At 42.1% G+C, this 13947-nt stretch overlaps 1 protein-coding gene across 1 annotated transcript in view; it reads right to left on the bottom strand.

Annotated features, from left to right (window-relative positions):
- The window catches only part of LOC109937490 (soluble guanylate cyclase 88E-like), a 116899-nt gene that overhangs the window by 28724 nt on the left and 74228 nt on the right, over positions 1 to 13947 (bottom strand). Inside the window, exons 13-14 of the mRNA XM_048603942.1 lie at positions 13689 to 13845; positions 7612 to 7721 (exon numbers count right to left, since the gene is read on the bottom strand). Coding sequence (XP_048459899.1) covers positions 7612 to 7721; positions 13689 to 13845 — 267 coding nt within the window. The remainder of the gene's footprint in view (positions 1 to 7611; positions 7722 to 13688; positions 13846 to 13947) is intronic.

Below are 13947 nucleotides of genomic sequence, written 5' to 3'. Positions count from 1 at the left end.
GAGGCATTGAGTACAGGGGTTGGGACATTATCTTACAGTTGTATAAGTCATTGGTGAGGCTGCACCTGAGGTATTGTGTATAGTTTTGATCACCCTGTTATAGGAAAGACATAGTTAAACTGGAAAGTGTGCAAAGAAGATTTACGAGGATGTTGCCAGGACTAGTAGGCCTGAGTTATAGGGAGAGGTTGGGCAGGATAGGACTTTATTCCTTGGAAGGTAGGAGAATGAGGGGTGACCTTATTGAGATATATAAAATCATGAAGGGCATAGATAGGACGAATGCATATAGTCTTTTTCCCAGGGATGGTGAATTGAAAACTAGAGGGCATAGGTTTAAGGTGAAACAGGATCGATTTAAGAAGGACCTGAGGGGCAACTTCTTCATGCAGAGAGGGCGCATATGGAACGGGCTGCCGGAGAAAGTGATTGAGGCAGGTTTAATAGCAACAATTTAAAAACATTTGGATCGGTATATGGATGAGAAGCGTTTAGAGGGATATGGACCAAATGCAGGCAATCAGAACTAGCTGAAAGGGCACCAAGGTCAGCTTGGACCCGTCTGGGCCAAAGGGGCTGTTCCCATGCTATATTACTCCATGACTCTATGATTTTGTGACTCTATAACTTGAACATGGGGAATGACTAGAAGTTGAAGTTTTTCATCTTGCTCCCATCAGAGCTGAGACTCAAGAAACAGACTAGAGGAAAAAAGGACCCTATTTGATACTGAATGAGAAAAAGATGCTGATTGGTTGGGCCATCATTGGCTTGGAGATAAAGTCAAACTGTCAATCTTCATTCTCAGATCAGACAGATAGATTCTGATTGGTTGAGGTGTTTCCACGGAAGTGCAGCCAAGTTGTGGTCTACATGATGGTGTTTCTTTGATAACTTTGCTGGGTATGTAGAAATTCCTGCCTCCAGAAAACAGGGTCCTGTATATTTATACATGCAGCTTCTAGCACACATGCATCATCCTGTGGGATGGGCTGATAACCTTAAAATGGTTTCTGGTATAAATCTGGGCATAATCCAGATTGTTTAATAAATTTATTTATGTGATACATTTGCGAGTTCTAGATGCGGAAACTTCTGGTCTCTTTTATATCTATTGGTTACCCTCTATCCACTGTGAATGGTACATCATCAAAAAACCTGAAATAAATTAGTTCAATACAATTTCCCTTTTACAAAGCCATGTTGATGGTTCCTGATCAAATAGTAGGATACACAAAAAATAAGTATAATCTCCTGAATAATGGATTCCAACATTGTTAGACTAATGGATGTACAGTTTCTGACTCCCGGCCTCCCTCCTGTATTGAATAATGTGCTATATTTGCTAAATTCCAATCCTCTGAGATTATTCCTGAATTTGAAGAGCTATGGGAGATTATAATGAATACATCCACACCCTCTGCAGCCTTCAAGACACAGGGATTTTGTCAGCTTTAAGGTCTAATCATTTTCAAAGCACCTTTTCCCTCATGACAGTGATTATTTTAAGTTTTTCTCTCCTATTCACAGCTATTTTCCAAGTACGTTTGTGAAGTTTTTCAGTTTTCTATACAGAAGATAGTGTAGGGAAATAATTCCTGAGTTTGGGGCCCAGAGAACTGAAGCACCGGTAGTGTGGTGATGAAAACTAGAGATGCTCAAGCGGCTAGAATTCTCATAGAATCCCTACAATGTGGAAGCAGGCCACTCGACTCATCGAGTCCACACCAAACCTCCGAAGAGCATCTACCCAGACCCACCACCCTACACTATCCCCATAATACTGCTTTTCCCATGGCTAACCCACCTAACCTGGGATCTAGGTGTATAGGTCCACAGTTTCCTAAAAGTGGCAACATGAGTGGATAAGGTGGCTAAAAAGGCATCTGGGCACGCTTGCCTTCACAGGCTGGGTTATTGAGTATAAATGTTGGAAAATCATGTTAGAGCTTTATGAGACTTTAGTGTGCAGTTCTGGTCGCCACACTATAGGAAGGATGTGGAGGCCTTGGAGAAGATGCAAAAGAGGTTTACCAGGGTGTTGCCTGGAATGCAGTGTATTAGCTATAAGGAGAGCTTGCACAAACTTGGATTGTTTTCACTTGAGCATCAGAGGCTGAGGAGTGACCTGATAGAAATATGTGAAATTATGAGAGGCATGGATACGATGGATAGTTGGAGACTTCTTTCCCAATGTGAAAAGTACTGGGGGGCATAGGTTTAAGGTGAGAGAGGGAAAGTTTAAGTAGACTGCAAGGCAAGTTTTTTACAGAAGGGGTGCTACGTGCCTTGAATATGTGGCCAGGGGAGATGGTAGAATCTGATAGGGTAGTGAAGTTTAAGAGGTATCTGGACAGACACATGAACAGCCAGGAAATAGAGGGATATGAACAATGTTCAGGCAGATGGGATTCGTTTAAACTGATATTATGGTCAGCACTGACATGGTGGGCTGAAGGCCTGCTCCTGTGCTGCACCGTTCTATGTTCTATGTAGTTAGGTAATGAGTACTCTAGACAGGTGGAAAGATCAGCGAGTGTGTCATGTTATACTTTAACATCATGCTATGACAAGGAGGCCCGACAGAACACACAGATATTTACGGAAATAGGGAATGAAAAACATCAGAAGGATTGGAGAATGAATCAAAATTGTTCATTCAAATGCCAAACCACAAGGAAGAAATCCTCATGTCAGTCAAGAGATTTTATACTATTGTGGTTAGATGGTGGGAACCAGAACGATATGTCAGCATGTGAAATAACCGAGGAAGTCTTAGAGATTAAAGCCAGTAAGGAAGGGGGAGGATGGCCTGATGGGGAGTCTGAAGTGTATTTGTTTTATGCCGGGGAGGATGACAGGTAAGGCACCTTGAATTAGTACAGATAATTTTGATGTTGTAGCTATTGCAGAGACTTGCTTCAGAGCGGGATAAGATTGGCAGTTTTACATTCTGGGATTTAGATGTTTCAGGTGAGATAGAGAGGAATGTAAAAGAGGTGGGGTGTTACATTACTAATAAAGGAGAATATCACAGCTGTACTGGGGGGCCTCATCTAGTGAGGTCATTTAGGTAGAGTTCAGGAATAGGAAGGGTACAATCACTTTAATGGGATTGTACTACAGGCCTCCCAATAGCACTGGATGATAGAGAAACAGAGATGTGGAGAAATTATAGAAAAATGTAAAAACAACAGGGATGTTTTGGTGAGTGATTTTAACATCTCCAATATTGACAACTCCCTTAGTGCCAGGGGCTGGATGGTGGAAATTTGTGAGGTGCATCTAGGAGGGTTTCTTGAAGAAATATGTACATAGTCCAACTAGGGAGCTCAGGTTGCAAAAAATTAAAAATAAAAATAAAGTGGTGCTGGAGACAAATCAAATGACTGGAATAACATAATACCATAATACCAGTCATTTGGTTTGTCTGCAGCACCACCTTATCCTCATTTTTTTGTAATTATCTCTCTGCCTCATTTAATCAGATTATCGGTCATCCCTCTGCTTGTTATTCAGCTGTTGGCACTTTATTCACACTGTCTGACACTCTTGATCACCTGCAGAAACCTATTATTTGGCGGGGTGACACTCCACTCATGCCATTTGTATGATCTTTTGCTCTCTCTGCCCATTAATCTCTCTGCCTATAAATTCTGTGCCCGTGTCCTTCTCTCTCACTTCACCTGACAAAGGGGCTGAACTGCAAAAGCTTGTGATTTCAAATAAGCCTGGTGTCGTCTGATTTCTGACTTTGTTCATCCCAGTCCAACATCGCACTTCCACCTCATAAAGGAAAAGGTGAGTTCAGAGATAGGTATTTTGATATTCTGAGGCATGCAATATGAAAAAGGAGGAGTGTTAGATGTTTTGAAAAGCATTAAGGTAGTTAAATCCCCAGGACCTGATGGGATCAATCCAAGAATTCTGAGGGAGGTGCTGGAGGAAATATTGGGACCATATACGAAATCTTTGTATCCTCTTTACAGGCAAGGTCCCAGAAGACTGGAGAATAGCCAATATTGTTCCTTTGTTTCCGAAGGGCAACAGGGACAATCCAAGAAATTACAGGCTAGTGAGCCTTGAATCAGTGGTAGGGAAATTATTAGAAAAGATTCTAAGGGACAGGATTTACTCATATTTGGAAATATATGGGCTTATTAGCAATAGGCAGCATATTTTTGTTCATGGGAAGTCATGTCTCACACACTTGATTGAGTTACCCACAAGTGGATAAGGTGGTCAAGAAGGCATATTGCCTTCATCAGTTGGGGCCTAGAGTATAAAAACTGATAAGTCATGTTGCAGTTGTAAAGAACTGTTTCGTTAGGTCACATTTGGAGTGTGCGCCAGTTCTAGTCGCCTCACTACCTAGGCTTTTGAGAGGGTGTAGAAAAGGTTTACCAGAGTGTTGCCTGCTTTGGAGGCTATTAGCTATGAGGAGAGATTGGACAAACTTGGTTTTGTTTTCATTTGAACATTGGAAACAGAGGGGCAAAATTATGAGAGGAATGGGTACAAATGGTGTTATGAAGTTGGGTAGACAATCCATGAATTGGAAGGCAGGAAGTTAGAATGTATTGATAAAAATGATGGTGGTGAAAAGAGTGCCATGGTCCCTTTAAGACCTTGCGCTTTGACTGTGCTTGGAAGTTTATAAATGTCGGTACACAGAGAGTGCCCAAATGGAAACATTTTGTATACAACAGCCAAGAAGCATTTTTTTTCCAAGACAACAAGTTTAAATTTGGCCAACTAATTTAAACAAAGCACCTAGAAACAGAAAGCCAATTGAATTTAAAACTGATGGTGTTGACAACCTGGAACCAATCATATTATAAAAATTTGATTATGTCATTTCAGGTATATAAGACAAGGGCATTTGGAAAATTGAAAAGAGCCATCTGTTGCCTGTTTGAGTTAGCACCATTCAGCTCTTAGAGAAAGCCCATATAAGTAATCAAAGGTACCATGGTATTTTAGCTCAAAGTCTTCATTGAAGAAATTATAGAGATAAAACATTCCTGACAGCAGAATTAATGGATGGAAAGGTGTTTGTGAAAAGACTGGAGATGATGGAATATTCCAGAAGACAGTCTGTGCAGACTTGGAAAGATTAAGTTATAATTTATTGTTTCTTATTAATTGGGTTTATGTTAGTGGGACTTATGTTTATTTAAACAGGATTCCAGTAGAATTCAGACCAGTTAGGAAGTAGGTAGTAATCTTAGAGGGAATTGTCAGTTTGTTAGTAATTTTATTAACTTGTTGATTGTTGGGTTAAATAAATTTTCTTGTTATTTATAACGTGGAGATCAAGGATTTTCTTTCTTTTAACCACTTTTTGATAGATTATGAGGGGAAAGGTGAGCTTCTCTGGGTCTTTTGGGGGTAATTAATTGAAGGGAACCTCTAATTCCATCATAGCAGATCGGGGCTTGTGTTTTGGTTTAACTATCAAAGGGGTTCAGCCATTCCCCTGTTGTAATGATGGTTAATTGAAATTTTTCTCCCAGGGTTGAAATATCAATTAGTTTATCAATTGGTTCCATAAGATAAAAGAGGGAAATTTTTTAAAGGAGATGTGAGGCAGGTTTTGTTTTACACAGAGCGTGGTAAGTGCCTGAAATGTGTTGACAGGGGAGGTGATAGAAGCAGATGTGGTAGCAACACTTAAGAGGAATCTTGACAAAGATACATGAATAGGCAGGGAATAGAAGGATACGGACCATGTAGAGGCAAAAGATTTTTAGTTTAGAAAGGTGTCATGTAGCAGCAGAGGTTTGGTGGGCCAAAAGGCCTCTTCCTGTGCTGTACTGATCTTTGTTCGGTCAGATTGGATAACGCAGAAGTGCTTAAGACAGTGAAATATTTTGCTATCACCCAGAAAGTGTCAAAATTACTTCCATAAGCTTTTTTAGACACACTAATCACTTTTTGTAATTAGGCCAGTAGATGACTTCATCTGCAGCCAAAGTTTAATGTAGGGGATGTGTTTTCCATTTTTAAAAACAGACATCCTTATGGACTCTTAGAATTTGTGGATGGGGTGTGGGTATTGTTGACTAGGTCAGTGTTTTTTGCCCATCTTGAATGGATCTCAGCATTTCTGTCAAGTGAGAGAAGAGATCATTGTCCATCATGAACTTGAACTTGATATTATTAACCTGAGTCACAGGAGTTGAAGTTTACCTACTGTGATGGTGCCAGTACCACCAGCTGGATCACAGCAATTATGTATAGATTAATGCAAAGTCAACATGCTAATAAAAATGAATTCATATTTGATTCCACAATAGAAGAATTGTAGTGAGAAAATTAGAAAAGCATGTTTTTTTACAAAAATTTGCATGTGAAAAGAAACTGGCAAGTTCCATTCATTGATAACAGCCAGAGAAATATCAGCTTTTGTCCAACACTGGATGGACTTTATCAATGTAAAGTCATTCTATTTGGAATAAAAAAAATTGAACCACATTTGGCACAAGGCCAAATGGCACCTAGAGAAGCAAAAATAGGGGCTTTCATGGAATTTCCCCAGCCTATAAAAAAAATTTTACAAAATGAGTAGACAGTCTATAATCATAGACTCCCTACAGTGTGGGGACAGGCCCTTTGGCCTAAGAAGTCTACACTGACCCTCAGAGTATCCCACCTAATCTAGGCATCCCTGAATACTATGGGCAATTTAGCATCTTTGGACTGTGGGAGGAAACTGGAGCACCCGGAGAATGCACAAGCTCCACGCAGACAGTCACCTGAGGGTGGAATTGAACCTGGGTCCCTGGTACTGTGAGGCAGCAGTGCTGACCACTGAGCCACCATGCTGCCCCCAATCTGCTGGGATAATTGCTGAAGTGCTTACTCAGTTAAGAATTGTGACCTAGAGAGAGACAGAAGCAGATTCAATTCAGATGAATAGATCCACATTGGAAGAAGTACTGTTCAACAGCTTTAAAATAGTCAAAGTAGCTGGCGAAAGCCCTGAATTTTTCCTTGGAGCTCAATGAGAAAAGTCAATGAGTTAGCCTGTGTATAGTCTCTGTGCAGCAAGTCACAGAAATGTAACACTGGTGACTTTGTCAATCAAACAAATTTTAAGGTGAAGAATGGGAGTGACACTTCACTGGAGTTGGTTGTCTCTAAAGGGCATTCTGGGAAAATAGGATGAATCTTTCTTTTTGCTGTTTATGATACCTTTCAAAATTGTCATTATATATAGTTTTAACCCTTTTTTCTTTGTGTGACAAACTTATGCTCTTTTGTTAAAAGTATATTAGCAGCCTCTTGTGAATACATTCAATGACTGACTACCGTGGTAATTAAATAGACAAAATAAAATTTCACATTGAGACCTGACTTGTTCAGTATTACCGTTAGCTGTGATCATCACAACGAACACAAAGAGACTTAAGTATTCAAAAACAGAACAGTGCAGTATTCACTTGTAGACACAGCAGTTCAGGAAAGATGTACATATCCGGGAGAAGAGGCAGTGCAGATTAACCAAAGTAGTACCAAGTAGAAAGGGCTACATTGCAAGAACAGGCTACACACTGTATTTCCTTGAAGAAAGGAGATGGTGAACTGTTCGAGCTGCTGAAGACTTACCTTGCCATTACTCTCCATGGCTGATGCTGAGTGGACAGTGTCTCCATACAGTCCAAAACGTGGCATCCTGTGACCCACCACACCTGCCACTACCATCCCAGAGTGGACACCTGATCAAGGAGACAAACAGGAGGTGAGACTGGGAACTCGGTGGGACTCCAAGAAATCATTCCCAACATTCCCACTCTCTAATCATTTCAACTCTCATCAAACATCTCCAATGCCGTCTATCATCTCCACTTCTACCTATTATTCCCAACGTTTTCCCCTTCCACAAACATTCTCACTCCCACCAAACATTCCCATTCCCACCAATCATTTCCAACAATCCAACTCCCACTAAACACTCCCAATACCATCTATTATTTGCACTCTCACCTACCATTCCTAACATTTCCATTTCCACTCCCACCTATCATTCCCAGCATTCCCCACACTGACCAAGAACTCCCACTCCCACCAAACATTCAACATGACCGGGCAGGGGAGCACAGAAGAGCTGGTGTCAGTGGATGGTGCAAAAGCATCCAACAGAGGGATCTGCTGAGAAGTGGCAGAGGAAGATTCTGGGTGGAGTCGGCTCAATAACCAGCGATTGCCCGGAGTGAATAAAAGGGAGGCAAGCTATAATGGAGTGGCCATTTTTGGAGTGGCTATTTTGAGAAGGGCTGCTTTACGGTTGATGTGCTGCTGGAGATTTAAGTGTAGTCTTTGGTGAATATCAGGCTTTGGTGGAGACGGCAATCAGCAACAAGGTAAGGCAGTCAGAGGAGGAATGAACTACTGCAGCTGCTGAAAGCATGAGGGCAAAGGAGAAGTAGAGGGAAATTCAAGTGTAATGTCACAGCCAGCAGGTAAACATAGAAAATAGGTGCACAAGTTGGCCATTTAGCCTTTCAAGTCTGCACCACCATTCAATATTACACTTGGAATATTGTGTTCAGTCATTATAGGAACGATGTGGAAACTTTAGAGAGGGTGCAGAGGAGATTTACCAGGATGCTGCCTGGACTGGAGGGCAGGTCTTATGCAGAAAGGTTGAGGGAGCTAGGGCTTTTTTCATTGGAGGGAAGAAGGATGAGAGCTGACTTGATAGAGGTTTACAAGATGATGAGAGGCATAGATAGAGTGGATAGTCACAGACTTTTTCCCAGGGCGGAAATGATGATTATGATGGGGCATAATTTTAAGGTGATTGGAGGAAGGTATGGGGAGATGTCAGAGGTAGGTTCTTCACACAGAGTGGTGGGCGTATGGAATGCGCTGCCGGCAGTGGTAGTGGAGTCAGATACTTTTAAGCGACTCTTGGATAGGCGCATAGAGGATAGTAAAATGTAGGGTATGCAGGGTAGATTGATCTTAGTAGGGTAATAGGTCAGCACAACATCGAGGGCTGAAGGGCCTGTACTGTTCTATGTTCAATATGATTATGGCTGATCATGCAATTTCAGTATCTCATTCCCACTTTCTCTCCATACCCCTCAATCCCTTTAGCTGTGAGGGCCACATCCAGCTCCCTCTTGAATATATCTAAAGAACTAGCCCCAACAGCTTTCTGTGGGAGAGAATTCCACAGATTCTCACAAATTCTTCTTCATCTCGGTCCTGAATGTCTTACCCCTTATTCTTAGACTGTCTCCCTGTTCCGGACTTCCCCAGCATTGGGAACATTCTTCCCACTTCTCGCCTGTCCATTTCCATCAGGATTTTATATGTTGCTATGAGATGCCCCCTCATTCTTCTAAATTCCAGCAAGTACAAACCCAGTCGATTCAGTCTTTCTTCATATACAAGTTCTGCCATCCCATGAATCAGTCTGGTGAACCTTCGCTGGACCCTCTCAATATCAAGAATGTCCTTCCTCAGAATAGGAGACCAAACCTGCATACATTACTGAAGGTGTGGCCTCACTAAGACCCTGTATAGTTGCTGCAGCAAGACATCCCTACTCCTATACTCAAATCTTCTTGCTATGAAGGCTATCATGTCCTCACTGCCTGCTGTACCTGCATGCAAACCTTCAGTGACTGTTCCACCATGACATCCAGGTCTCGTTGCACCTCATGTTTTCCTAAACTGCCACCATTCAAATAATCTGCCTTCCTGATTTTGCCACCAAAGTGCTTAACCTCTCATTTATTGACATTATATTGCATTTGCCAATTATTTGCCCACTCAGCTAGTCTGTCCAAGTCACTCTGCAGCCTCTTAGTATCCTCCTCACAGCACACAGTGCCACCCAGCTTAGTGTCATCTGCAAATTTGGAGATATTGCATTCAATTCCTTCATACAAATCATTAATATGTTATGAACATCTTGGATCCCAGCACTGAACCCTGTGGCACCCCACTCATCACTGCCTGCTATTCTGAAAAGGACCTGTTTATTCCAACTCTCTGCTTCCGGTCTACCAATCTGTTCTCAGTCCATGTCAATACATTACCTTTCATACCATGAGCTTTAATTTTACTTCCTAATCTCTTGCATGGGACCTTGTGAAAAGCCTTTTGAAAGTCCAGATATACAACATCTACTGATTCAACCTTGTCCACTCTATTGGTCACATTCTTGAAAAATTCCAGAAGATCTGTCAAGCATGATTTCCCTTAATGAATCTATGCTGACTTGGGCTGATTCTGTCACTGCTTTTCAAATGCTCAGTTATTACATTCTTAATAATTGACTTCACCACTTTTCCCACCACTGATGTCAGGCTAACCGGCCTAAAATTGCATGTTTTATCTGTCCTTTTGTTTTTTTTTTAGAAAAGTGGGATTGCATTAGCTATCCTCCAGTCCACTGGAACTCATCCAGAGTATATAGAATGCAAGAAAATGACCACCGAATTGTCCATTATTATGAGAGCCACTTCCTCAAGTACTCTGGGATGCAAAGCCTCAGGTCCTGGGTTTTAATCCCATCAGTTTCCCCAATATGGTTTCCTGACTAATAAGGATTTTCTTCAGTTCTTCCATCATGCTTGACCCTCTGTCCCTTAGCATTTCCTGAAGATTATTTGTGTCCTCCTTACTGAAGACAGATCCAAAGTATTTGTTCAACTGGTCTTCCATCTCTTTCTTGTCCATTATGAATTCACTTGATTCTAACTGTAAGGGACCAACATTTTTCTTCACCAGTCTTGTTCTCTTCACATATCTATAGAAGCTTTTGTAGTCAGTTTGTATGTTTTCCACAAGCTTACTCTCGTATTCTATTTTCCCCTTCTGAATTCAACCCTTTGTCCTCCTCTACTGAATTTTAAATTTCTCCCAGTCCTCAGGTTTGCTGCTTTTTTTCTGGCCAATTTATATGCCTCCTCTTTGGCTTTAATACTATCCCTGGTTTCCTTTGTTAGTCATGCTTGAGCCACCTTCCCTGTTTTACTCTTACGCCAGACAGGGATGTACAATTGTTGAAGTTCATCCATGTGTTCTTTAAATGTCTACTAATGCCTATCCACCGTCAACCCCTTAAGTATCCTTGGCTGCCTTATTCTAGCCAATACATGCCTCATACCATCAAAGTTAGCTTTCTTTAAATTCAGGACCCTAGTCTCAGATTTAACTGTGTCATTCTCCACCTGAATGAAGAATTCTACCATAATGTGATCACACTTTCCCCAAAGGATCTTGGACCACAAGATTGCTAATTAATCGTCTCTTGTTGCACAATGTCCAGTTTGGTTGGTTCCTCGACATATTGGTCAAGGAAACCATCCCTCATACGTTCCAGGAAATCCTCCATTGCATTACTACCACTTTGGTCAGTCCAACCAATACGCAGATTGAGGTCAATCATAATAACTGCTGTACCTTGACTGCACGCATCTCTAATAATCTAATTGATACCATCCCCAACCTCACAATGACTATTTGGTGGTCTGTACATAACACTCCCTAACATTTTTTCTCCCCTTGGTGTTCCACAACCCCGCCCATACAGAATCCACATCATCTAGGCTAATATCCTCCCTTACTATTGTATTAATCTACTCCTTAACCAGCAATGCTACCCCACCTCCCTTTCTTTTCCATCCATCTTTCCATCTATCTTTCCTGAAAATTGGATATCCCTGGATGTTGACTTCCCATCCTTTGTCACCCTGAAGCCAGGTCTCCATGATCCAAATTACATCATATCCATTAATAACGGTCTGCGCAGTTAATTCATCCACCCTATTATAAATGACGCATTGAGACACATAGCTTTCAGGCTCTTTTTTTTTTACATTTATTGCCCTTTTGGAATCATTGTGAAATGTGGCTCTTTTTGATTTTTGTCTTTGCTTTCTCTACCTTCCACCTTCACTTTTGTCTCCTTACTGCCTTTTGTTTCTGTCCCCACTTTACTTCCCTCTGACATCCTGAATTGGTTCCCATCCCCATGCCGTATTTGTTTAAACCATCCCCAATAGCAGATATGAAGAAAGATTGGATCGAATGGGCTCGTACTCACTGGAATTTAGAAGAATGAGGTGGCATCTCATAGAAATGTATAAGATCCTGATGGGATTGGACAGGCTAGATGGGGAAAGAATGTTCCCAATGTTGGGGAAGTCCAGATCTAGGGGTCACAGTCTAAGAATAGTGGGTAAGACATTCAGGATTGAGACGACAAAGAATTTCTTTACTCACAGCATTGTGACCCATTCATCATAGAATCCCTACAGTGTGGAAACAGGCCCTTCGATGCAACAAGTCCACACCGACTCTGAGCATCTCACCCAGACCCTTCTACTATAAGCCACCTAATCTACACAACCTTGAACACTACAGGCACTTTAGCATGGCCAATCCACCTAGCCTGCATATCTTTGGACTGTGGGAGGAAACTGGAGCACCTGGAAGAAGCCCAAGCAGACATGGGGAGAATGTGCAGACTCCACACAGACAGTCACCCAAGGGTGGAATCGAACCCAGGTCCCTGGCACTGTGAGGTAGCAGGGCTAAACACTGAGCCACCGTGCTGCCCTAAACCTGCAGAACCACAAAGTTGTTGAGGCCAGTTCTTTAGATATAAGTGAGGGAGTTGGATGTGGCCCTTGCGGCTAAAGGGATCAAAGAATAGAGAGAGAAGTGGATGCTGAAATTGCATGATCAGCCATGATCATATTGAATAGTGGTGCAGGCTCGAAGGGCCAAATGGCCTACTCCTGCACTGCCATTCTGTACCACCTCGTGTCCACACTCCCACCTATTATCTACACTTCCCCAAATCATTTCCAACATTGCATTCCCATCGAACATTTCAGCTCTCACCTAACATTCCAGGGCAGCACGGTGGCTCAGTGGTTAGCACCGCTGCCTCACAGTGCCAGGGACTTGGATTTGATTCCACCCTTGAGCGACTGTCTGTGTGGAGTTTTCACATTCTCCCCATGTCTGCGTGGGTTTCCTCTGGGTGCTCTGGTTTCCTCCCACAGTCCAAAGATGTGCAGGTTAGGTGGATTGGCCATGCTAAAGTTGCCTGTAGTGTTCAGGGATGTGTAGACTAGGTGGATTATAGGGGGATGGTGTGGGTGGGATGCTCCAAGGGTCGGTGTGGACTTGTTGGGCCGAAGGGCCTGGTTTCACGCTGTAGGGATTCTATTATAAAAAATTCTCAGCATTCCCCACTTCCACCAAGAATTCCTATTCCCATCAAAATTCCCAATCCCACCAAACATCCTCTATACCACTTTATCCACACTCCCATGTATTGACTGGACTCTCACATTATCTGCACTTCCACCTATCATTCTCGATACTTCAAGTCCCTCAAAATATTTCCAATCCTGCCAATAACTCCCAATATTCTGACTCCCACCAATCATTCCCACTACCAAAAAACATTTCCACCTCCACCCATCATTCCCAATATTCCCCACACCCACTAATCATTCCCACTCCCTTCAGACATTCCATATTCACATTAAACATTCCCATCCCAACCAATCATTCCAAACATTCTCACTAACCATTCCTCACATTCCCATCAATTCCTCCTAAATTTCCATGATAATTTCCAATGCTCCACTCCCACTAATCAGTACTTCCTAATTCACAGCAATCCATTTCCCCTGCAGTGGCAGACTCACCAACACGGATTTGGATATTATTCCCAGTGGATGGATCTTTGAGGTGATCTATTGACCGAACCATGTCTAGAGCCATGTCACAGATGTTGTGGGCATGATATTTGGTTTTTTCTGGGACTCCTGCAACTACCATGTATGCATCGCCAATTGTCTCCACCTGTACACATTGGGTGAGAAACATATTCTGAGCTTGAGTCTCTGAGCTTGACCCATTACACCCTATCCCCTATGTATCATCTGTTAGGACAGGGTATGTCAG

Source organism: Rhincodon typus, chromosome 12 (assembly GCF_021869965.1).
Source record: "Rhincodon typus isolate 14 chromosome 12, sRhiTyp1.1, whole genome shotgun sequence".
NCBI lineage: Eukaryota > Metazoa > Chordata > Chondrichthyes > Orectolobiformes > Rhincodontidae > Rhincodon > Rhincodon typus.
The sequence above is the reverse complement of the archived record's forward strand: the minus strand, read 5'-3'. Positions and strand labels throughout refer to the sequence as shown.